This window comes from Micromys minutus (assembly GCF_963924665.1).
Source record: "Micromys minutus genome assembly, chromosome: 8".
Classification (NCBI taxonomy): Eukaryota; Metazoa; Chordata; class Mammalia; order Rodentia; family Muridae; genus Micromys; species Micromys minutus.
In genome coordinates, this window is record NC_137977.1 from 62,050,545 (window position 1) to 62,074,609 (window position 24,065).

General features: G+C 44.9%; 1 protein-coding gene across 2 annotated transcripts in view; it reads left to right on the forward strand.

Moving 5' to 3' along the window:
• Positions 1–24,065, forward strand: part of PSTPIP2 (proline-serine-threonine phosphatase interacting protein 2) — a 77,622-nt gene that overhangs the window by 31,331 nt on the left and 22,226 nt on the right. For both annotated transcript variants that reach the window (XM_080919912.1, XM_080919911.1), the window contains exons 2-5: positions 2,324–2,424; positions 11,956–12,033; positions 14,075–14,109; positions 18,619–18,725. In XM_080919912.1, coding sequence (XP_080776038.1) covers positions 2,324–2,424; positions 11,956–12,033; positions 14,075–14,109; positions 18,619–18,725 — 321 coding nt within the window. The remainder of the gene's footprint in view (positions 1–2,323; positions 2,425–11,955; positions 12,034–14,074; positions 14,110–18,618; positions 18,726–24,065) is intronic.

Genomic DNA, 24,065 nt, shown 5'->3' on the forward strand with positions numbered 1-24,065 from the left:
GCACTCTCAGCCAGTGAGCTTGGGGACTTCTGCTTACAAAGATTGCCGACAGTGACCCTTTGCATCCCTTTATTCATGTCTCGGGGGCTTGGCTTCACTGTAGGCCTGTGAGGTGTATAACATTAAGGGGGGCATTTCTGTGAGGGGCTCAGGGGTGGTGACATTCAGCAGAGCTGGATCAGAAAGGCCATCTGTGTGAGTACAGGACACCAAATTCAAAGAGCTCACAAGAGGGAACTGGGCTACCCAGAGGGATGCCCAGAAAAACGTAAGAGCTGAGAGGCTGGCTGGCTTTGGGCATTGCAAATGATAATCTAAGCACTGTGTTAAAGAGGAGGTAGTGAAATGACTAATTAAAAATTAAGTATTATTCTTTCCAACTAATACAACCATGTGCTGGGCCAGGCTCCCATTCCTAATCCAACAGGCTGGTGGCCTCTTTCACTCTGGCTTGTGTCTGTCTGTCCTTGCTCTTGCCTTGCGGTTCAGAACTGCTCGACTTTCACAGATATCCCACAGTCCTTCAAGAGCACCAGCTGGCTGTAGGAGACTTCAGGGCCTCTGGTGTCAGGTTTAGAGATGGACTAGTGCTATGTAGAGCTTGATTAAAATGGGCCTGCCTCGGGCTGGAGAGATGGCTCAGTGGTTAGGAGCACTGACTGCTCTTCCAGAGGTCCTGAGTTCAATTCCCAGCAACCACATGGTGGCTCACAACCATCTGTAATGAGATCTGATGCCCTCTTCTGGTGTGTCTGAAGACAGCGACAGTGTACTCATATATAATAAATAAATAAATCTTTAAAAAAAAAAGGGCCTGCATTAGGCTCAGGAAGATGAGGTGGGAGTGGGTGGTTGGGTATGGGCACATTTGAAATATAAATACATAGAAAATCCAGTAAAAGTGATAAAAAAAAATGGGCCTGTAGCCTGAGGCAGTTCTTGCCAAGCAATGTGAACAGGAACACAGCAAGCTAGGGGCTAGAGTGGGAACTTCCTGCTGTCTCTCCTGGCTTGATTTAGGTGTGATTGGACCCGCAAAGGGGGGCTTGAGTACGCCTTGCCCTCCCCCGCTTTTAAAATGATTATTTTATTTATTTACATTCTGGTCATTGCCCCTTCTCGGTCCCCTTGCACAGTTTGTCATCTCTTGCTCCTCCCACCAGGTCTCCCCTTCAAGTCTCTAGAAGACTAAGCTAGACCAGGCAGACAGCTGCTACATTTGTGCCAGGGTCCTCGGACCAGCCTGTGTAGGCTCCTGGTTGGTGGCTCAGTCTCTCGGAGCTCCCTGGGGTCTGGGTTAGTTGAGACTGCTGGTCTTCCTATAGGGTCGCCCTCCCCTTCAGCTTCTTTAATCCTTCCCCTAATTCAACCTTAGGGGTCCCTGACTTCAATGGTTGGGTCTAAGTATTTGCCTCTGTCTCAGTCAGCTTCTGGTAGGATCTTTCCTGTCTGTAAGCACACCATAGCGTAGTCATGTCAGGCCTTGGTCCCTCCTCCCCCATCCCCCTAATGAGATGGATCCCAAGTTGGGCCAGTCATTGGACCACCTTTCCTCCAGTGTCTTTCCATTTTCTTTTTGTCCCTGCAGTTTTTTTCAGACAGGAACAGTCTGGGTCAGAAATTTTGACTGTGGGTTAGTAACCCTGTCCCTGGGCTTGAGGCCATCTATCTACTGGAGGTAGACTCTTTGAGTTCCCTCTTCCCCAGTGTTGGGCATTTTGGCTAAGGTCACCCCCATTGATTTCTGGCTTCTCTTCTGTCCCCTGGCCCCATACCTGATCCCGTTCCCCTTTTCCCTTCCTCTTCCCCTCCTACCCAGGTCCCTCCCTCCCTCTGCCTCCTGTGATTATTTTTTTCCCCCGCCTTCTAAGTGGGATTGAAGCCCACTTGGGCCTTTCTGCTTGGCTTGTTATACTTCTTATGGCCTGTGGGTTGTATCGTGGGAATTGGGTATTTATTTATTTGCTTATTTGTTTATTTATTTATGCTAATATGCGCTAATCAGTGAGTACATACCATGAATGTCCTTTTGGATCTGAGTCACCTCACTCAGGATGACATTTAAAAAATGAGGACATCATGGATTTTGCAGAGAACACCCTTATGTTGTTACCCATCTGTCTTGTCCCTCCCATTCTGAGGCCCCTCATCGTTTGAACGGTTCTCCCCAGCTGCTTATCTCCACGTCGGCTCCATAGTCTCTGGGGTCATGAGTCTTTGTAAAAGTGATCCAGTGAGGTCCCACCGTGGGCTTGCTGCCCTTTCCGCCCACCCATTCTTCACGCGTCTCCTTGGCCTGACGCCACGTTGTTTATCTCAACAGAGCACGGACATTCTCAGCACCATCGGCTACGACAGCATCATCCAGCATCTGAACAACGGGCGCAAGAACTGTAAGGAGTTTGAAGAGTTTCTGAAAGAAAGGTAAGGTGCTGGGGCCTCTGGAGCCAGGATGCCCCACCTCCACCAGGAACCAGTGGGTTTCTCCTGTGTTTCTTTTGTAGCAAAGTTATTTCTTGTTAGTCTGTGGACGAGTCAGAGGGCAATGTTGTGCAGTTGGGTCTTTCCTTCCTCCTCTGCAGGAGGGTCAGAGCAGGTGTCCCTGTGAGAAGATAATGTGAAGACACAAGTCAAGCACTCCCTGTGGTAATGAAGGGGACCAGTGGAAACTAAGGAGCTGAAACAGGGACACATCCGAGTCTTAGTGAAGCTGGACACTACACAAGCCGCTTTCTCCCTAGACCCTCTGAGAGAGCAAGGGCCTGTCCCTCCCCTCCTGCAGCTCCCTGACTTTCTGACAGCAGGCTTGCCTCCAGACACTGCACCCTGGACTCATTCCCATCTGTTGGTTTGGTCGTGTTTACTGGTTCCGAAGACCCTCTTCTCCAGGGTATGAAACAATCCACCGGGAAATGTCTGTTACTCTTCTAGAGTTAATGTTAATGTGCTTCTTCTTATTGAGAAATCACTCTGCACATGTAAAGATCAATACACAAAAAACAAGGTTTTTCTGTTTTTTTTTTTTGTTTGTTTGTTTTTTGTTTTTTTAAGCATAGCATGTGTCCCACTCAGGCCAGTTCTTACAGAGGAGTTGCTCATGTAGATGATTTCAGTAACTTGGATACCTTAGGCTTGTGCATTCCCCATAGGCTGTTGTCTTGTGGTTAATTTCAGGTCCCGTCCCTAGGTTCCACATTGAACAATTTACACAGACACAGGATACTGGCCAGTGCAGATGGGAGATTAAACATAGCAAAGATGTTACCAGAATTGTTTATTATTATTATTATTTATTATTGTTATTGTTATTATTATTATTATTGTTATTATTATTTCCACACAGAGTTTCTCTGTGTAGCTCTGCCTGTCCTGGAACTCACTCTGTAGACCAGGCTGGCCTGGAAGTCACAGAGACCCATCTGCCTCTGCCTCCCACAAGCTGGGATTAAAGACATGGGCCACTACTGCTTGCCCCAGAATTAATTCTTTCTTTCTTTCATCCTTTCAGATTTATTTATTTTATTTATATGAGTATGCTGTAGCTGTTTTCAGACACACCAGGAGAGAGCATCAGATCCCATTACAGATGGAATTGAACTCAGGACCCCTGGAAGAGCAGTCAGTGCTCCTAACTGCTAAGCCATCTCTCCATCCCCAGAACTATTTCCTAAGTACATCAGATGTATTTTTTCCTGTAGTTGTTCCAGGGGTCATCTTGCCTGCTTGGAAGACTTGAGCTGTTCTGTATAAGAATACAGGAGTAATTAATGGCAGGCCCAGACTTAATGGTGGCTGTAACCCAGTGCTGCCTCCTGGAACTGCCCCATTCTTTGATACCGAGATGAACCTAAAGGCCTTCTCTGTTTGTTATGGAAACAAAGTCTAATTGGTGATCAGCCTCTGTAAACAAACACTAGCACCCTTAACATCCTAAATCTCAGCTTCTTCAAACAAGACTGGGTAGCACACTTCTTCTCTTCACTGTAGTTTGGAGCCTGGGCTCCCTTACCAAATTCTAATTTGGGTGGCTTACTGTCTCCTTAGCAAATCTGTGAGTAGATTCTTTATGACACTGGTTTTCTTCTCAATCAGTACCACCCTAAAGTCCCTTAGAACCAATCTGCAGAGTAAGATTTATAAACAAAACAGCAGAGAGGTGGCAAACAACAAAATACACCAGGAAGTGTGGTGTCAGCAATTCTGACAGATTAACAACTGGGAAACGGGGCAACAGAGCTCTTCTTTGGGAGCTCCATGGAAGAGGGGTATCCTTGCAGGGCTCTGGCAGGACAAGTTGGTTCTGACTGCTTTGAGGGACAGGCAGTCTTGGGGATGGCAGCAAGCAGCCCCAAGTGGTAAGAGGAAGGCAGGACCTCATTTAGTAGACACCAGGAAGTGAGGAGCTGTGGGAAGTGGAGACCTTGCTCTCTTGGAGACTATGGGAAGAATGTGGTTTGTGTAGCATCCGGTGTCACTAGGAGTCACTGATGTGTCCCGGCTTTCAGTTCCATGGTTTCCAGCCACCCAACTTTATTACCACAGGGAGCTCTTGACTTGTTTCTTCACATTGTCCTCTCACAGAGACACCTGCTCTAAGGGATTAGGAAGTGACCCTCCCTGATCAAGGGTGCCCTCATCTTAGCTAATCACATCTGTAGTGACTCGACTCCAAAGAAGGAGACGATGGGAACTAGAGTTGGGCATGGTCATTATTTATTTTTTTAAAGGGGGGACATCACACACCATGCCAATGGCACAGGAGCTGAGACCTACAGAGGAAGGAACACTGGGACAGAGTCTAAACACTTCCTCTTCTGACCCTGCTTCCCTGGGAACTGGCAGGAACACACACCAAGAGCACATATCTTTCCTGGTGTCTGTTTCCTCCTCAGCAAGAGGAAGCATTTGCACTCACGCCTGTAAAATCTCCGAGCAAGGAGCCTGGGTCTTCCAAAGAAACTAATCACTCAATGGCACCATTTTGGGAATATGTAGTAAAATGAGCAAAAATGGGTCAATGTTAGGTACTTGGGCAAAAGATCTCACTGCGCCTACCCACTCTGATCTGGGCAGGTCCTCAAGCACCAGGCGTAGGATCATCGGAGACTTGCCCTCAGCCTAACAGGAAAGGCTGGGTTCTGATTCTGCTGGCCAGGGGCTGCTGAAGCAAAGCTGGCATGTGGATTATTCCTGGGCTGGGACATTTGGGGGGCGTTGTCAAAGGAGCAAGGATAAGGGCTTTGGGGAGAGATGTATCTGGTTGAGTACTGCATTTTCAGGAAAATCGATGGAACTGGAGATCACTGTCACATTTAAGTGAAATGACGCAGACACAGATATGTTTTTCCTCATGCACAGAAACAAGTAAGGCCTGGAAGTAAAAAGACTGATAGGGTGGAAGGCAGAAGGAAAGGCAGGGAGAGCTGGAAGGAGGTAAAATACGAATAGGGATCTCATAGTGAAACCTGGTAAGTTTTACAGCTAATATGAATTAACCTCTATAGAAAGAGTGAATTAGCAGTAAAACTAGAGGAGCAGGACCCCCTGCTGTGACTTGTCCTGCTTTTTTATGTTTCACACAGTCCCGTTGTAGTAGACTAGGGTCTTGATGCACACACTCACCAGCTCCACTAGGCCACTCCTTTACTGCAATCATTTGGTGATCCTGGCACCCAGAAGGATGCCTGACATATAATAAATGTTTCAAAAATGACAATGTAGGGGCCGGAGAGATGGTTCCATCCCCAGCAACCACACGACAACTCATGTCCATTCATAACTCCAGTTCCAGATGATCTATTGGCCTCTTTTTTTTTTTTTTTTTTTTTTTTTTGGGCCTCCTCGTGCCCTGTGCACACACGGTGCACAGATACACACGCAGGCCAAACACCCATACGTATAAAGTAAAATAAATAAATCTTTAAAAAGACAAGGTGACAGACAGGTAAGAGGACACACTGGGTGGGCGGTCTCTAGGAAAAGGTCTATCAGAGGGGATTTCTGCACTGTCCTGGTGGTTCCTCCCTTGTCTATGGTCTTAGGGGCCACTGCTTCCCCTGTGCTTGAGATCCTCCTCTGTGTGTCCATGGTGGTTCCCCAGGTTTTAGAGATTGTGACTCTAGAGTTTCACTTCAGCAAAGTTCCCTCTTTCCTTCAGAGTAGAGCTCGGTGCTCGGTGCTCGCAGGGGCCCAGGGGAATTCTGCTCACTGCTGCCTGAATGCTTGAGTGCCTCCTCATGGAAACCACAGGGGTTCTTCAGGAGTGTGCAGGAAGGAAGGTGGAGGACAAGCGACAGGGCTGCTCTGCTAGGTTCTGAAGGCATTCATTACACAGCGGGAGCTCGGTGGTGGCTTTTGAAGTGCTGATGTTTAGTTATCACTAGTTTTGGTACCAAGGTAAGCCAGAAAACTTCCTAAAGCAGGAGATGAAGCCCTGGGAATTGGTTTGGTTTGAGGAACTATTCCACCTCCAGTGAGAGGAAGCAGCGGGTGATCAGAATCATGTTTTAACTCTGTGAGGCTCAGAAGAGACTTGGACTTTCATTGATAAATATTTGAGACCTTCCTCTGTGTGTCAGTGGTATCAGAGAGGTTGGGGGAGGCCAGACGAGGGATGCAGAGAAACCCTGTGTGGGGACACTTCTGGAAAACTCTCTTTTCAGCACTAGGGAGCTGTGGTACACCATTCTGAAAAGACCTCTGTTGACTCTCGTGGTGATGATGGTGGCTGAGACCTCTTAGGTCTTGCTCTGAGAAAACTCAGAGCAAATGCCACGGGACTATCTGTTGGAACCTGGCCAGAATGCTGCTAGGCTGTAGGAAGAAACTTTGATCAGAACTATGAAGTATTTGGTGGGATGAAAATCTGGTTGGAGCAGAGTCTGCAAGGGCATGTTCCAGGCAGCAAACTGGACACTGGGAAGGATTACACAGGGGCAGGGCTGGCATTGACAACTGGACTCATAAAGGACCATAGAGAGGTAAGACCAGCATCCATGGCCCACCCTTACGGAGGAACGCATAGGGAGCCCAAGTGAGAACCACGGAGATGGGCAAGCCGGCCGGACTGCCTCAGACTCCAGCCTGCACTCAGCTTGCTCCCCTTCCTGCATTCTCGCGTATATTTAACACCAGTGAATATGACCGACAACGACGGTTTAGCAGCTTAGCTTTGGTCTCTGTCTTGTGTCCTCAACCTCACCCTCTTCTTCATTTTTTTCTTTTCAAGGCTCACAGGCTTGCCCTGGTTTGGAGGGTTTCTGCATGTCAGCCTCCTGTGAGCTGCAGTGGTTGTAGATTATCTGAATGTATGGGTTGACTGATGTCTTTTCATTTTACTTGCAGCCCAAAGCGACTCGTTCCTCCTGCTGTCCCCTTCTGTTCAAACGTACCCTCCACAGTCTGGTCCTGATCACCAGTCTTACACTCTTTCCCCCACTTTCTGTGATACTTAACATATTATGCCACACAGTAGTGTCCTTTACTTCCTAAAATGATTGGCATTTAAGGGGTGTTCTTTTCTCTTTGATGATTTTACTGTATTTTCATAGCAAGCATACCCTCTGATAGTGGCCATTTTGAAGACATTATACTAATCTCAGGGGAGCCTTGGTGATTGAGCCTGGTGTCCCAGACACCAGTGCAGTCGAGAAAAATGACAACTGAGTTGTACTGAAATCTATCGAGAAAAATGACAACCGAGCCGTACTGAAATCTAGTCCTGTTGAATGTTAAAAACACTTTTACTGAAAGAATCAGGGCAACTTAAAAGAATTCAGCCAGTGCTCAAACACAGGTGCTTAAGTCCCAATGCGAAAGCACAAGAACCATTAGACGTTTATAAAATGAGATACTGTTATGCTACTGAAGAAAAGCCCAGTGGAATATTGGAAATGAAAACTGCACTAAGTCCAATAACAAAAACTCTATGGGAAGCTTGAGAAAGGGTCACGGAGAGGACAGAATATCAGTGCTTGCAGACAAGGTGGAGAACTCTCATCACTCAGACTGTAAAAGTATATATTCACAAGAAGGCACGAACAGAACTTTAAAAACCTATGGGACACCCTGAAAAAACCAAAAAATCTACAAATTATGGGCATAGAAGAAATAGAACCTCATGCTAAAAGTGTAGGAAACATTGTCAATAAAGTCACAGCAGAAAAATCTCCCACACCTAGGAAAAGAGTTACCCACTTAGGTACATGTGGCAGTTAAAACACCAAAGACAGGGTGGGGGATGGGAGGTGGGGGAACTCATGTCAAATTGTAGTTTAAATAGTAGACAGAACATGGTGCACACTGAAAGATGCACAAGAAAAGCACCAGGTTCTGTATAAAGCCAGGGTCAGCACAAGAGATTCCTCAACAGAAACGCTAAAAGGCAGGAAGGCTTTAATGTTCTTAGCTGAAGGAAAATGAAAAATGTCCTGTGATTACAAAGAGTTTAAGAAACTTATGACCACTAATTGAGCTCTGCAGAAGATACTTGAAGGAATTATTCAGATTAAAAAGGAAGACAAACATATCTAAGAGGCTTTACGAGCGAGCGAAGAAATGACACCACAATAGTGAATAACCAAATAGGATGAAAACAACACCAGCCACCACACAGTCAACAGAGTGACATGAATTAACACACGGATTCAATCGTAATTCTGAACAGTAATGGACTCAAGTCCCTATTTAGAAAAAGCACAGACTAACATTGGATTAAAAATTAGATCCCATGCATTTGCTCTATCTAAGAAACACACCTCACCATCAAGACAGTACTAACTACTTTAGGACAAAGGGAAACAAATCCAAGCAAATGGACCTAGTAAACAAGCAGGTGATACTGGTCTAGTACCTAACAAAAGACACTTCAAACCTGTCAGGAGAGACAAAGAATGTTACTTTATACTGATTAAAGAGAACTGACTGTCAAGAGGATATTATAGTTCTAAACATGTATGTGCCAAACATGGGCATACTCAACTACACAACAAATGCTATTAGATGCAGAGTCATATATTAACCTCAACACAATATCACTGTTATCTCAATACCAAGTTCCACCATAGACAGGTCATTCCAAGGAAAAGTATCTATCTGAGTTAAGTAACATCATAGGCCAAGGGGGACTAACAGACCTCTCTAGACATTTCCCCTGAATATGCAGAATATTCTTCTCAGCAGCTTCTGGGATGTCCCCTAAAAGTGGACATGTGATAGACACAGAGCAAAGGTGGAAATCATCTCCTGTACTTTGACCGCAATGGAGTAAAACTGAAAATCAACAGCAAGAGAAACTAAACAACAACAGACTCACAGGGCTGCATGACGGATGGGTCACTGAAGAAATGAGGAGGAAATAAAAACGTTCCTACATCGAAGGAAGACGAACACATCCTGTGAAAGCTTTCGGGACACAGGAAGAGCTGTTCCGAGAGCGAGAGCTCAGGGCTACATTGCCTACGTCATCAAAGAGAGATCTCAAACAGATAATGGTCCCCAGGGGTGGGGGAAGAACAAGTTGAACATAAAATTAGTATCTGAAAAGAAATAATATCAAGCTAGAAATTACTGAAGAATAAGTGAAGCAGAGAGCTATTTCTTTGAAGAGAAAATCAAGATAGGCAAAACCTAGCCAAATTAAGAAAATGGAAGAAGGCCAAAATTAATAATGAAAAATGGAAAAAAAAACCCGATAAAAATGAAAGGAGGCTTTAAAACAGATACAGAGGAAATTCAGAAAAACACTTAGGGCATACTTTAAAAATCTATGATAAAAATCTTATCAAGTTGGAAACTTTAAAAGTAATACAAGAATTCCTGATACATATGTTCTACAAAATAAACTAAGGTGGGATAAAGAATTTAATCGGGCCTGGAGAGGTGTCTCAGTGTTAAGAGTGCTTTGTTGTTTTCCAGAAACCCAGCTTTGCTTCCCTGTACCCATGTCACGTGACCCACAGCCATCTGTAACTCCAGGGGATCCAGTGTTGCCTTCAGGCCTTTTTGGGCACCTGTGCATGCCCATCGCACACACCCACACACACACACATGTACACACACACACATGCACACAAAATAAAATAAAATAACAGATCTACATTCATTGGTCAGATCACATGATGCCCAAACCCAGATGGATTCACTGGTGACGTCTACCAGAGATTATATATTTATGTATTTTATGCTACATATGCCTGGCTCCTCCTTGTCTGTCTGTCTGTCTGTCTGTCTGTCTATCTATCTATCTATCTATCTATCTATCTATCTATCTATCTATCTATCTGTGTGTGTTAGTGTGTATGCACACAGAGGCCAGTAGTTGATTTTAGGTGGCCCTCTCAATTGCCCTTTTCTTTATTCTTTATGGTAGGGGTTTCTCATTGAACTAGGAAGCCACCAGTTGGCTAGACTGGCTTTACCAGAAAGTCTTAAAAATCCTCTTGCTCCTCTTCCCCCCAGCAGTGCACATGGGTGCTGAGAGTTCGAACCCAGGCCCTTATTCCCATAGAACAGCCACTTTGCTGACCCCCATCCGGCTTTTTTTCCCCTTGAGACTATTCATTTCTTTAGTTCTAGAATTTTGGAAGAACTGGAAAAACTAGGGCAGTGTAAAATACCGTACCCTAATCGTACAGTCTGGGTAATGCTGGGACTAGGGCAAACAGTGGAGAAAGTGACAGGGTTGGGGAGGTTAGGGAGGAGGTAAAGGATGAAGGAGTTTAGTGCTTTATACTGTCCTCCAGCCCCCAGGCAGCTGTTTTTGTGACATGCCAGCTGTAGTTTATGTCTTGAGCTCCTCTTGTCTTGGTACAGATTAGCTATGCATTTGACTGGAGGAGGAAGGGCCTCTAAGAGAAGGTGGAAGAGAACTCCACTTAAAAACCATGCACAAGCCAGGCACAGTGCTATGTACCTGTTGTCTTAACTTACTGGAGGTCAGGAGTTCAAGGCTGGCCTTGATCACATAGAGATTCTCTCTCTCTCTCTCTCTCTTAATTTTTAAAAATTTATTTTATGTATGTGAGTACACTGTTGCTGTCTTCAAATGCACCAGAAGAGGGCATCAGATCCCATTACAGATGGTTGTGAGCCACCATGTGGTTGCTGGGAATTGAACTCGGGTCCTTTGGAAGAGCAGCCGGTGCTCTTAACCACGGAGCCGTCTCTCCATCCCAGAGGCCTTGTTTCTTTTGTGGAAGGGACTCCAGCCTGAGAGTAGCTAGCGTTGAAGGCCTCTGTGCTTCTTCCTCTTTACTGTAGGGGTTTGGTGGGGATGAGCTCAGTGGAACCTGCTTGCCTAGCAAGTACAGGGCTTGCTCAGTCCCCAGCACCCAAAACAAAAGCCATTAAAACAGAAGTCTTGCATTTTATGAATGTGTATATGTAATATATTTTATTTATAATGTATGTATTTTTGAAGACGTTTTTATTTATGTGTATTGTGTCTGTATGTTATATATGTGCAGGTCCGAGGAGGCTGGAAATGGATGTCAGATCACCTGTGACATCAGTGAGCCGCCCGATGTGTGTGCTATGAACTGAACTCAGGTCCTCTGGAAGTGCTCTTAACCATGAGACATCCCTCCAGCCCCAACTTCTGGTTTTATTTTTTTTATTTTATTTTTTTTTTGAAACAAGGTCTCATGTATCCTAGGTTGGCCTCAGACTCACCATGTAGCTAGGGCTGACTTTGAACTCCTGGTCTTCCTGCCTTTGCCTCTCAGTTCTGGGATTACAGGTGTGCACCACTATGCCTGCCTCTGAGTTTTATTTTATTGGTTTAATTTTAGTTTGTTTTTTTTTTTTTAATTTATTACTGAGTCTTATGTCTTAGACAGTGACATCACATCTGAGCGTCCACAGTGAGCAAACAGCTCTCCAGCAGGGGCAGTGTTCTTCGTGTTTTAGTTAAGAACTCGATGGAGGACCCATGGCCTTCTCTTCTGTCCCCCGTAGGGCATCGATTGAAGAGAAATATGGCAAAGACCTGCTGAGTCTCTCCAGGAAGAAGCCATGTGGACAGTCCGAGATCAAGTAGGTGCCAGCGCCTTTCTGCCTCCTGCGCTGCCTGGGACGGCCCCACAGCTAGCACAGCTGAGTGCCATTGCAGTGTGTTACAGGAGAGAATCGATATTTTCCCTGCTTCTTGCTTTCCAATCAGGAAAAATGTGTCTTCTTTGAGACGCGTTTAAGAGATCTTAATGGGACACAGGATTTGTGGTTTCAAGTCACCACATTTATTTCTTTCAGTCTGAAGAATTCTAAGCTAGAGATGTAGTTTAAGGTGGACCAGGAGAGGGGTTCTGCTTAACTGGAAGACACGAACACAGAACCTTGCTAAAGAAATACAGTGAGGTGGAACAATTAGTTTGTAATGCACACGCACACACACACACACACACACACACACACACACACAGACAGTCACACACTCACACACACAGAGGCACATTCATGCACAGGCTCATGGATGCACACGCCTTTGCACACACACACTGTTCAACAATTCAATAACAGATATAGCAGATTATTAGTGTTGAAATGAACAGATTAAAAAGAGCCTTCAAGTGTATAAAGTATATTTATAAAAGAGTGAATTAGAAGCTTAAGAGGAAATTTTGAGAAATGCTGTAGAAATTCTGAAGAAGAATCAGATAGAAATGAAATCCTCAGGGGCTGGGACCAAGCTTAGGGAATGTTAGTCAGAAGACAATGAGTTTTGAGCTGGGACTTGGCTCCGTGGTTGAAGCACTTGTTACACAGAACATGGAGATCATAGCTCAGCCCCCAGAACCTTTGTATGGGCATGGATGGCTGCCTGTAATTCTAACCTGAGAAGCTGGAGACAGGGGATCCCCAGAGTAAATTGTATAGAGAGACTCGTCACATCAGTGAGCTCTGGGTACACACACACACACACACACACACACACACACACACACACACGACACATGACATGGAAAGGGAAAAGGGCATGAAGGTTTTAGTTAGAAGAGATAAGTTCAGGAGATTTATTATTCAGCATTGTGACTGCAGTCAACAGCAATGTACTGTATTCTTAGAAAGAACTGAGAGTAGATTGTAAGTGTGGCTCTCCAAAGCATGGTAAGGGACAGATGTGAGGCAGTGGTTGTGTTCATTACTCTACTGGGCCATTCCATGATGCATGAAGATTCCAGAATCCCACATTGCACACGGTAAAGAGGCACAATCCTGTCAGCTAAAAGACAGAATTTAAGACAGGAACAAGGCTAGCCTGTAGTTTAATGGCGCACACCTTTAATCCTAGCACTCAGAAAGCAGAGACAGGTAATCTCTGAGTTTGGGGTCAGTCTAGTCTACATGGTGAGTTCCAGGACTACACAATGAGACCAGTCTCAGAAAAACAGAAGTCTGTGATGGTCTCTTAAGAGCCAGAGTTTGAGCTGGGGCATAGTGATTCGCTCCTGTCTTCAATCCTAGCACTTGAAAAGTGGAGGCAGGGGGACCAGGAGTTTAAGGCCCACTTCATCTACATAGCAAGCCTGGGCTGTGTGAGATGCTATCTTCACACTCGAAAACAAACACACACACATACACAGATGTATACACAGAGATACACACACACATATATGGACACACATCCACACACATGCACACACACATATATACACACACACCAAGTCCATGCACATATGTACACAGAGATAAGTTCACGTGTGCATGCACGACACCCCTCCCCCCACAGAAGCTCACTCAAAATGTACACAAGGATTTGAGCTGCTTTGTTTTCATATTCAGATGATAACAAGTTCTTAGGAGAAAGGGGTCACGAGAGCCATATTTCCATCAGGGAAGGTAAAACGCAGAGTTTCTGCATTTTGCTCTGCTTAGGGAAGATGGTGAAGAACTGTCTATGTCTGGGAGAGATGACATTTGTCCTAAGTTTTGGTCTTCTACTGTCTCTGAAACTCAGGTGCATATGTGAATCTAGAGCCTCCGTGGTAGTATGTAGGCCCAGACAGGCATGTGGAAACCTTGTAATAACATCATATAGACGGTTCCTAGAACTGAAATTATGTCTGTTGTTTTTCAGCACTTTGAAGAGAGCCCTTGAGGTCTTCAAGCAGCGTAAGTTAATCATTTAAAAAATATATTTTATGTGTTTTGCCTGCATGTATGTTTGTGTACCGTGTGTTCCTGATGCCCATAGAGGCCAGAAGAGGCCATTAGATCCCTTGGAATTGGAATTATGGTGGTGGTTGTCAATCACTTCTTAGGTGCTGGAAACTGAACACGGGGCCTCTGGAAGAGTAGCCAGTTATGTTTAACTGCTGAGCTATTGTGCCAACCCCTACCGTATTTTCTGCCCTTTGTCTTTCTTCTAAGGCAAGTTCTAATTTGAACAGCAATTTAGCGTTAGATAAAAAAACAAACCAAAACAACGTCAGATAAGAAACGGCTCTGCAGGGTAGGAATGATCTACAAACTGCATATCCCAGATGCTTCAGACCTGCCTGTCACTGGGAGAGCCGTGGTTATCTCATATTCATGGGCCCACTGAGTGTCTGATTCGGGAGTCTGGAGTAGGGCTGGGATTCTGCAGGCTTTTTGCTTCCAAATGGGAGTGACGCCATGCAAGTCTGTCCTTCTCCCTCATGTCCTTACGTAAGTGCTTGTCTCTAACTACCTGATTCAGCAAGACTCACCCAGCCCCTTATGTGTCCTGGAAGCTTTTCTCTTCCCAGAGACGCTTCGGGGCTTCAGTCAGGGCTTCTGGGAGAGTCTCCCATCACTGCTCCCATCTCCCTGGATGTACTAGATCACAGATGTCTGGTACCACATCCGGCCTTTTTCAAGGTTCTAGGGCCTCGGTCATTAGACCTCCTCAGTCAGTGTTTTACCCAGTGACCCCAGTTCAGTTTTAATTATGAAACTCTTCAAAGACATACCACCTGGTCATTCTTTCCTCCTATTGTAATCTGGCTCATGGTTCCTTCCACACTCCCCTAGACCCGCTGTTTCAAAGGACACCAGCCATGTCCCTCTAGTCCAGGGCGTGTCAGGGTGAGTCCTGATGCCCACCTCGGCGTGGCCCATCTCGACGTGGCCCATCTCGACGTGGCCCACCTCGGCGTGTCAGTGTTTATTGCAGTTTGGTTGTGAGTCTGACTTGGAAGGACACCAGGAGACTTTTATTAGTTACAGTGACGTGGTGACAGCCAGGAACCCGGAGGTCTGGGCTGAGACCTGTCACGTTGCTCTTGAAGGAGTTCTGCCCAGCTGAGGGGCCCACAGGGCTTTTGCTTAGAACTTGCTTCTGGGGCTTTCTGTCCTTTTTCCCAGGGGAATTGCCAGGTGAAAGGTGTTAAAAGGCACAGCGTGTATGACTTATGCCCCAAGTATTTGTGGCTAGTTGAGCGCTGTCTCAACAGGACCTCTGCCATCTGCGTCCTTCACTAGCGTCCTTCAGTCTGACTCTCATAGCACGGAGACTTGTAACCCATCACACGGGAGATTTTCCCCTGCGACAACCATGCAGTCTCTTATGCAGTGGGCACCAGCCAGTGAGTGTCTTGTAATCCAGATCAGTTACCACACTATCCACCTGGAGGTAGTCAGGTCCTCTAGGATGAAAGCTCAGTTCCCACTGTGGGTACCTGTCCCGAGGTTCCCAGCCTCGTCTTCCCAGTGCCGGAAGCTCAGGTTCCCACCACCCGTTTGATTGCCTACCAGGGAAAGAATCACACTTGTTTGTTTATAATAAAGAATATCCCAAGGGAAATGAACTGGGTGAGGGGTGGGGGGGGGGATGTGAGGTGCATTCATGCCCTCTCTGAGTACACCGTGCAGGAATGGGCCCAGCAGGGCTCAGCACAGTACTCAGTAACCTTTTTTTGCCTGGCTATTAGGAAGCTCTCAGAGCCATGTCTGTCTTGCTTCTTATGGGGACATCATTGGGTAGGCGCGCTTGTTAGTAGACCGAATGGGAAAGCCAGTTAAGTTAGGCTAGTCAGAGTCTTCCCAACCCTTCCAAGGTTTTCATTTCTACCTGCAGGGCATGGAGCCAGCTCCTCCTCTGGTGGGAATTGGGGCCTTTGCCTTACTACCAAAAGAGATAGAATTTCTCTACTAATAATTTGAGGAAAAAAGAGAAATTATGTAGCAATTCCAACATACTCAAATTGGTGGATGGTGAAACCCTTATGTCAAACTATGGGACAAAAGCCGAGTGGTGGTGGCTCACGCCTTTAATCCTACCACACAGGAGGCAGAGGCAGGTGGGTTTCTGTGAGTTCAAGGTCAGCCTGGTCTACAGAGTGAGTTCTAGGGCATCCAGGGCTACACAGAGAGACCCTGTCTTAAAAAACAAAACAAAAGCAAAACAACCCCAAAAGACAAAAGACAAAGAGTAAGTGGGACCTAGAAAAATATTTATAATTAAAATGAACTCTATTTAAGAATAATTAATATAAATATTATATATAATTAATATAAATATAAATTATCTTTAATAATTTTTATTAATTCTTTGATCATATTTTTTCTCACAGATTCTCCCCCACCTCTCTAACACCCAGATTTATATTCTTCTCTCTTTTAAAAACAACCCCCCCCCCCACGGGTCCAATTTGTGTTGCACAACTACACGTGAGGCTTGGCTGCCCGGAGTGTGTCTGATACCCAGCGTCATTCTATTCATGGGACTGACTTTCCTTCTCCCAGCAGTTATCAGCTGGCAAGAGCTTCTTGGCTTGGAGTGGGACCTCATGCCCACGTCTCTTGCTCTGCGCTGGGATCCTGCCTAGCTTGGCTTCTGCAGGTCTTGCTCATGCTGCCCAGTCTTCTTGAGTTCCTGTGCGCATCAGCTTCATAGTATTATTCACCGCCTCTGGCTTTCAAGTCTTTCCATCCTCCTGATTCCACACAGACCCCTGACCCTTGCAGAAAGAGGGGTGAGGTTTGTGAAATCACTTAGGGCTGAGCATTCGTGAAAGTGTTTTAAACGTAATTCTTTGCTATATAAGTTGCTAACTTGATTTCTTTTGTGTGTGTATGTGTGTGTGTGTGTGTGTGTGTGTGTGTGTGTGCGTGCAGGTGTGTGTATGGCTCATCTAACTTACAAAGTTATTTTAATAGTATAAGTTAAAATTATTTTCTTAATGACCTGGAGGGATGGCTCAGTAGGTACTTGTCAAGACCAAGGTTTATATCTCAGGAACACACGTAAAACCAGACATGATAGTGCCTGCCTGTATCCAAGGCAGGAACAGGAGAAGTCAGTCTCAGAAGCTCATGGGCTGACGAGCTTGGTGTATACCATGGCAAAAACAAAGAGACATTGTCTTCAACAAGGTGGATGGTGAGAACCAATCCTCAAATTTCTCCTCTCACCTCTACATAGGTGCTATGTTCTTGACATACACAGAAAATGTACTCTCTCTCTCTCTCTCTCTCTCTCTCTCTCTCTCTCTCTCTCTCACACACACACACACACACACACAGACTCACACACTCATACACACACACACACTCACACACACACACACACACTCACACACACACTCACACACTCACACACACAAGATTTAAAAAATTTAAAGTTTTTCTTAGGTCAGTTTTTCTATGGCATGCTTCAATTAGTTGGGTGTTTTGTTTGTCTTGTTTTGCTTTGTTTTTGAGATAGTTTCTCTTCACGAAAGCCTAGCTGCCTTGGAATTCACTATGCAGATCAAGCTGGCTTTGCTTCTTCTGCCTCTGCCTCCCAAGTGCTGGAATTAAGGGTGTGTACAAACCATAATCAGCCTAATTTGAACCAAATTCAAGGTGATTTTCCCCCTGTCCTTTTTCTTATACAGACAAATAACTCTCAGAGGCCAAAATGTGTGAACATTTGATAAATGTTTGAGCTCATGAGAGGCCAGAGACAGGAAGCACCCAGAGATCGTGTAGAATCGAATTTGAAATTGTGGTGGTCTTAGCAGTGCTCTAGTTCTATTTCTCTTGCTTTGATAAACTGTCCTGGCAAGAAATTATGGAGAAAGCATTTATTCAGCTTATAGTTGAAGCTCACTAAGGGAGGGAGTTCATCACGTCCACAGGCGAGAGCAGAGAGTAATGGTTATTGTACGCTCCCTCGCTCGATGGCTAGCTTGCTTGTGCTCAGCTGGATTTCTCCACTTTTTATAAAATTCAGGGTCCCTGACTAGGGAATGGTGCTGCCCATAGTAGGTTGGGACTTTCAATGTCAGTTAACTTAAGACAGCCACCCACAGACATACCCATAGGCCAATGGTCCTTCATTGAGATTCTCTTCCCAGGTAGTTATAGGTCATGTCAATTTGACAATTAAATCTCACATCTTAGGATGTAAGGTTATTGAGTAGGAACCCTGGGCATACACTGGGATAGTGATAGTTGGTGGCAAGAAGCTAAGCTAAAGATTTAGCTTTGGTCTTGATATCCAGGGCCATGTTGGGCACAAGGAGGACATCAGTGTGTATCGGAGACCAAGAGAATTATTCTTACTTTTGCTTCTTGCTCCAGATCTATATGCGTAGTTTTGAATAGTTGTGTGTATCTTTGAGTTTAGACATGTGTGGACCTTGACTTTGTTTTGTTTACAAATTCTTTTTACAGAGGTAGACAATGTGGCCCAGTGTCACATTCAGCTTGCGCAGACTCTAAGAGAGGAGGCCAGGAAGATGGAAGAATTCAGGGAAAAGCAGAAGCTGCAGAGGAAAAAGGTTGGTTTCGTGCACGTGTTCAAATATCACCTTTCTTCTATAGGCGGGTCTGTTAGGAAATTGCTCCGCATTTGGGAGGCAGAGGCAGGCAGAACTCTCTGTGAGTTCGAAGCCAGACTGGTCTACATAGTGAGTTCCAGGAAAGCAGGACATCCAGAGCTATACAGTGTGAGCCCATCTCAAAAAAAAAAAAACAAAAAAAAAAAAAAAAAAAAAAACCCAACCAAACAAGAAACAAAAACAAACAAACAAAACCCCTAAACAGCTCAACTTGTTTCTCACCCCCGATACAATCATAACCTTTTTCTGGCTTGAAAAATTCCATGAAGAGCTCAGTCTAGCAGTGAATGTCCTGTACTTCAGACCAGCCTTCCTGTTATACTTTTAAACTTGCAGAACTGCTGGAGACACAGTTGAGTTGGTAAAGTGCTTCCCGTACAATCACGAGGCTGCGAGTTCAAACGCCAAGAACTTGGGTAAAATTCTCAGTGACTCAGTGGTTCTGTGTGCGGGTCTCCTCTTTTCAGATCTGCTGGTCCTGTTTAAAGGTGGCTGGAGATCCCTTTACCCCCACCAGCAGGATCTAGCATATCCCAGTGCGAGCTTCCAGGCCACACCCCTCCTAAGGAGGGTGAAGCACAGGAGACTCACACTTTCCTCCAAGCGTCTGATGTTATAGAATAATCCTGTTCTATAAGTAGAGATACTGTGGCCCTGGGAAATTCAGGTTGGTTTGTCTTCACAGCAGCTCTGGAGAGGTTCTTTTTTATTTAGACATGTATTGATTGTTATTTTATGCACACGATGGTTTGCCTGCATGTATGTGTTCACCATATGCATACCTGGTGCCTGTGGAACTAGAAGAGGGCATCAAATACCTTGGAACTGGAGTTACAGACTGCTGTGAGTCTCCTGTGGCTGAACCCAGTTCTTCTCTAAGAGCAGCCAATGGTGTTAACTGCTCAGCCATCTCTCCAGAAACCACAGGACTTTTTCTTTTTTGGCTTTTGGAGACAGTTTCTCTGTGTATCCCTGGCTGACCTGGAACTTATTCTGTAGACTAGGCTGGCCTCAAATTAAGAGCTCTACCTTTTTTTCCCTCCCTAGTGCTGGAATCAAAGATGTAAATGTTTGGTGACTTAGAGGAATCCAGAAATAAATCCGAGTTCGTATTATAATGTTATTTAGACCAACGCAGCCACAATTTTGATCATTTTGTTCCTGAGAAAATCATACAGGCAGGGTTTTGCCAGTTAGGACCCTCACGAGATTGACTGTTCTTCAAGACTGGAAGGCTGACACTGAAGATTTCTATTCAGGTCTCTGTGGACATTTGGGGAACCTGTCATCCTTCCCGGAGGTCCCCATGACATCTTTGCTGTTCTTAGCTGAAGGAAAATGAAAAATGTCCTGTGATTTACAAAGAGTTTAAGAAACTTATGACCACTAATTGAGCTCTGCAGAAGATACTTGAAGGAATTATTCAGATTAAAAAGGAAGACAAACATATCTAAGAGGCTTTACGAGCGAAGAAATGACACCACAATAGTGAATAACCAAATAGGGTGAAAACAACACCAGCCACCACACAGTCAACAGAGTGACATGAATTAACACACGCACTTTAGTTGTAATTCTGAACAGTAATGGACTCGAGTCCCTATTTAGAAAAAGCACAGACTAACATTGGATTAAAAATTAGATCCCATGCATTTGCTCTATCTAAGAAACATACCTCACCATTAAGCCAATGTTGTCTTTACAGTCTGTGCCCATCCATCCAGTCAGTATTAAGGCTGACTCCTACCCTAACTGCTCAAGATGAGCAACTTTGTCTGCAGTTTTAAGTTGGAATCTGGGTTGTTCTGAGTCTGCCCACAGTAACTTATGGTCCGCCCTGTCTTACATCTGCCATAATCTCATGAGCTGCTTTTTTCCTTTGTTCGAGACAGGGTCTCATGAAGTCTAGGCTGGCCTTCCACTCACACCTAGCCGAGTCTTCTGCTTCCCCCTCGAGAGAAGGGCTACAGACATGTGCTGCGATGCCCAGCTTAAGAGCTGCTGGTTGGTTGCACAGCGCTGCCTCTTCCCGTTTCTCAGCAGCGCTTGCACAATGCCTCTTACTGTGAACAAAGGACACGCACAGGCTGTTAATGAACACCGTATCAAACCCTTTCACACGGTTCCCTCAGTGTGTACCAGTCTAGGCTCGCATCTCTCCCGGAGGCTTATTCCAAGTGGGATTATCATGTGTGTCATACTCACTGGATAGCACATTGCCTGGTCTGTCATCTCTCTTAGGAAATTATAGGTGGTTTTGTTTTCTTTTGAGATGGGGATTCCCAGTGTAGCCCTGGCTGCTCTGTAGGTCTTATAGCTTCAGGCTGGCCTCTAACGCATGGAGATGCCTCTGTCTCTGCCTTTCCAGTTCTGGGGTGAAAGGTGCGCACCGCCGTGCCCAGCGCCGAACTTTTTAAAGTCACTTTTTATTTATCGATTTGAAATAGGTTTTTAACTGAGATTAAAATTAAATCGCTTCCCCATTCTTTTCCCTCCAGCCTCCCTTAGTTGCCCACTTTAGACCCTATCCACAAAGAGTTATTTTCTTAATTTTTAAAACTTTGTTGTACATGTGTATCTCTGGATTTGTACATGTGCATGCGGGTGCCCATGGAGGCATTGAATCCCCTGGAACTGGATTTAAGGGGTGTTTATAAATGACCTGATGTGGGTCCTGGAGCCAAACTTGGGTCCTCGAAATTGCTAGTTCTCTCCCACCCTGAAGTGACAACTTTTGTTTATTTTATATACTCTTTACCTTTTTCTTTCTTTTTCCTTTCCTTTCCTTCCTTCCTTTCTTTTCTCTTTTCTTTTCTTTCTTTCTTTCTTTCTTCTTCTTCTTCTTCTTCTTCTTCTTCTTCTTCTTCTTCTTCTTCTTCTTCTTCTTCTTCTTCTTCTTCTTTCTTCTTCTTCTTCTTCTCCTCCTCCTTCTCTTCTTCCTCCTCCTCTTTCCTCCTCCTTCCTCCTCCTCCTCCTCCTTCTCCTCCTTCCTTCTCCTCTTTTCTTTTCTTTCTTTTTTTTTTTTTGAGACAGGGTTTTTTTACTTAGCTCTGGCTGTCCTGGAACTCACAGAGATCCACCTGTCTCTACCTCTTGAGTGCTGGAACTAAAGGCAGGTGCCCCCACACATGGCTGAAATGACAGCAAAATAACTTGTCTCGGCAGTGGGGGGTGCACCGCCACTGCCGGGGACCTGAGATCATCTCACTTGTACCTCAGCTCCGGGAGCCCAGGATCCTGCTGGCCTCCATGACACCTGCACTCACACACATGATCACACACACTTGACCACACATGGGCAGGCACGGACAGACAATTAACAAAATAGAAGCTGGGTGTGGTGGATCTTAGCACCTTGGAGACAGAGGCCAGTTGGTCCCTGTGAATTCAAGGACAAGTCTGGTTCTAGGCCAGTGGGAGTCACCCAGTGAGGCCTTGTGTCAAGGATAGGAAGAGAAAGTAATTAAAAAGTTAAGAAGATATCATGTCTGTGTGGGAACAGTAAAAAACAAAACAAAGAAACAAATGAAAGACTCGTAAAACTCAAGTCAACTGGGCTCTGCATAGGTGATTTCACTAAGGGGGACTCTGCAGCCCTGGCCCTAGCTGGGAAACCCATGGCCCCCGGAACAGCCCCGCTAATGTTGCATAGACCCCAGGGTTGGAATCAGAACAGCAGTAGAACAGCAAGTTCAAGTCCCATTTGCAGCAGGAGACACTTTCAAAACATTGAAAAGTCCAGAGTTTATGAAGAACATTGTAGTTATGTGTTTCACAATGAGCTCTGGGGTGACTTTGAGTAACTTTTATTTTTAAAAGATCCTATTTTAAGGGGAAAAATGTGCCAATGCTAACTTCCCTTTTAAGAACTGTCACACTGCATCTCTGGTCTTCTATTTCTTGGAAATGAAACCATTTCCACTTATCAAAGTCGGTTGCTTGCTTTTCCTGCTCTTCTTTTTCTTTTGTGCTGTTCGTTGATCCAGGATCTTGGTTATGCTAGGCAAGTAAGATATTACACTTGAGCTGTGTCTCCATACTAATTTACTGATTTATTTAAAAAAGAAAACAATAAACTTTTAAGTAGAATGTTTTCTACCTTTAAAAGATTATATATATATATATATATATTAGGCTTAAAAATAGTTATCTTTAGCCAAGTGTGGTGGTGCATGCCTTTAATCCCAGCATTTGGGAGGCAGCAGCAGGCAGATCTCTGAGTTCAAGGCCCATCTGGTCCACATAGCTAGTTCCAGGACAACCAGAGCAACACAGTGAGACTCTGTCTCAAAACCACAACAAAACGAAGAAGTCTTTATCTTACATCTATTAGTGTTTTATCTGCATATGTCTGTATACCATGTATGTTTCTGGTGCCTGTGGAAGTTAGACAGAGATGTCAAAGATTCCCATGAACATTAGCGACAGATGTTATGAGCCACCATGTGTTACTGGAATTGAACCCAGATCTTCTGCAAGAGCAGAGTGCTCTTAATTGCTGAATCTTCATTCTAGTTCTGTTTTCTGATCTCTGTGACTGAGTGCTTGTGTGTGTGTGCATGCGTGTGTGCGCGCACGTGTGTGTGTGTGTGTGTGTGTGTGTGTGTGTGTGTGTGTATGTGTGTGTGTGTATGGTGTGCACATGTGCATGCACAAACATTTATCTGATATATGTGTGTATGTGCCATGGTGTATATGTGAAAATCAGAGGACAACTTGCAAGAGGTGGTTCTCTTCTCCCACTGTGTGGGTGTTGCAGGTTGAATTCACATTACCAGACTTGACAACAAGTGTCTTTATCTACTGAGCCATTTTATTGGTTCCCTAATTAATTTCTTTAGTAAACTGGGGCCTGGAAGATGTGGGAAGAATGGCTGGTTAGATGTTTATAGCTTCTTACTCTACAAGTAGTGGTTTTTGAGGGTGGTCCCAAGGTAGACATGTTATCCTTCTACTAAGCACAGCACATAGCCAGACAGACTGATGTGACATAAAATCAGGGTAAAATATGGGAATCTTACACAGTGGTAGGGGAAAGAAGTTCCCATCCAAACATCTGGTAGGGACACACCAACTCACTTGGAATTGGTGAAGCCTCCTGGAGGAAGTCATTCTTACGGTAAAGCCAGGAGTTAGAGGCCAGTGCTGAGGGAATGAGAGGTGAGCAGGACGTGGAGGTGGTCCTTGGTTCTCATTCTCAGTACACTACCTCAGAATTACTTGGGTCTTTCTCAGATGTTTTATTCCTTTTCCTCTTCTTCTTCCTTTTTCTTTATTTCT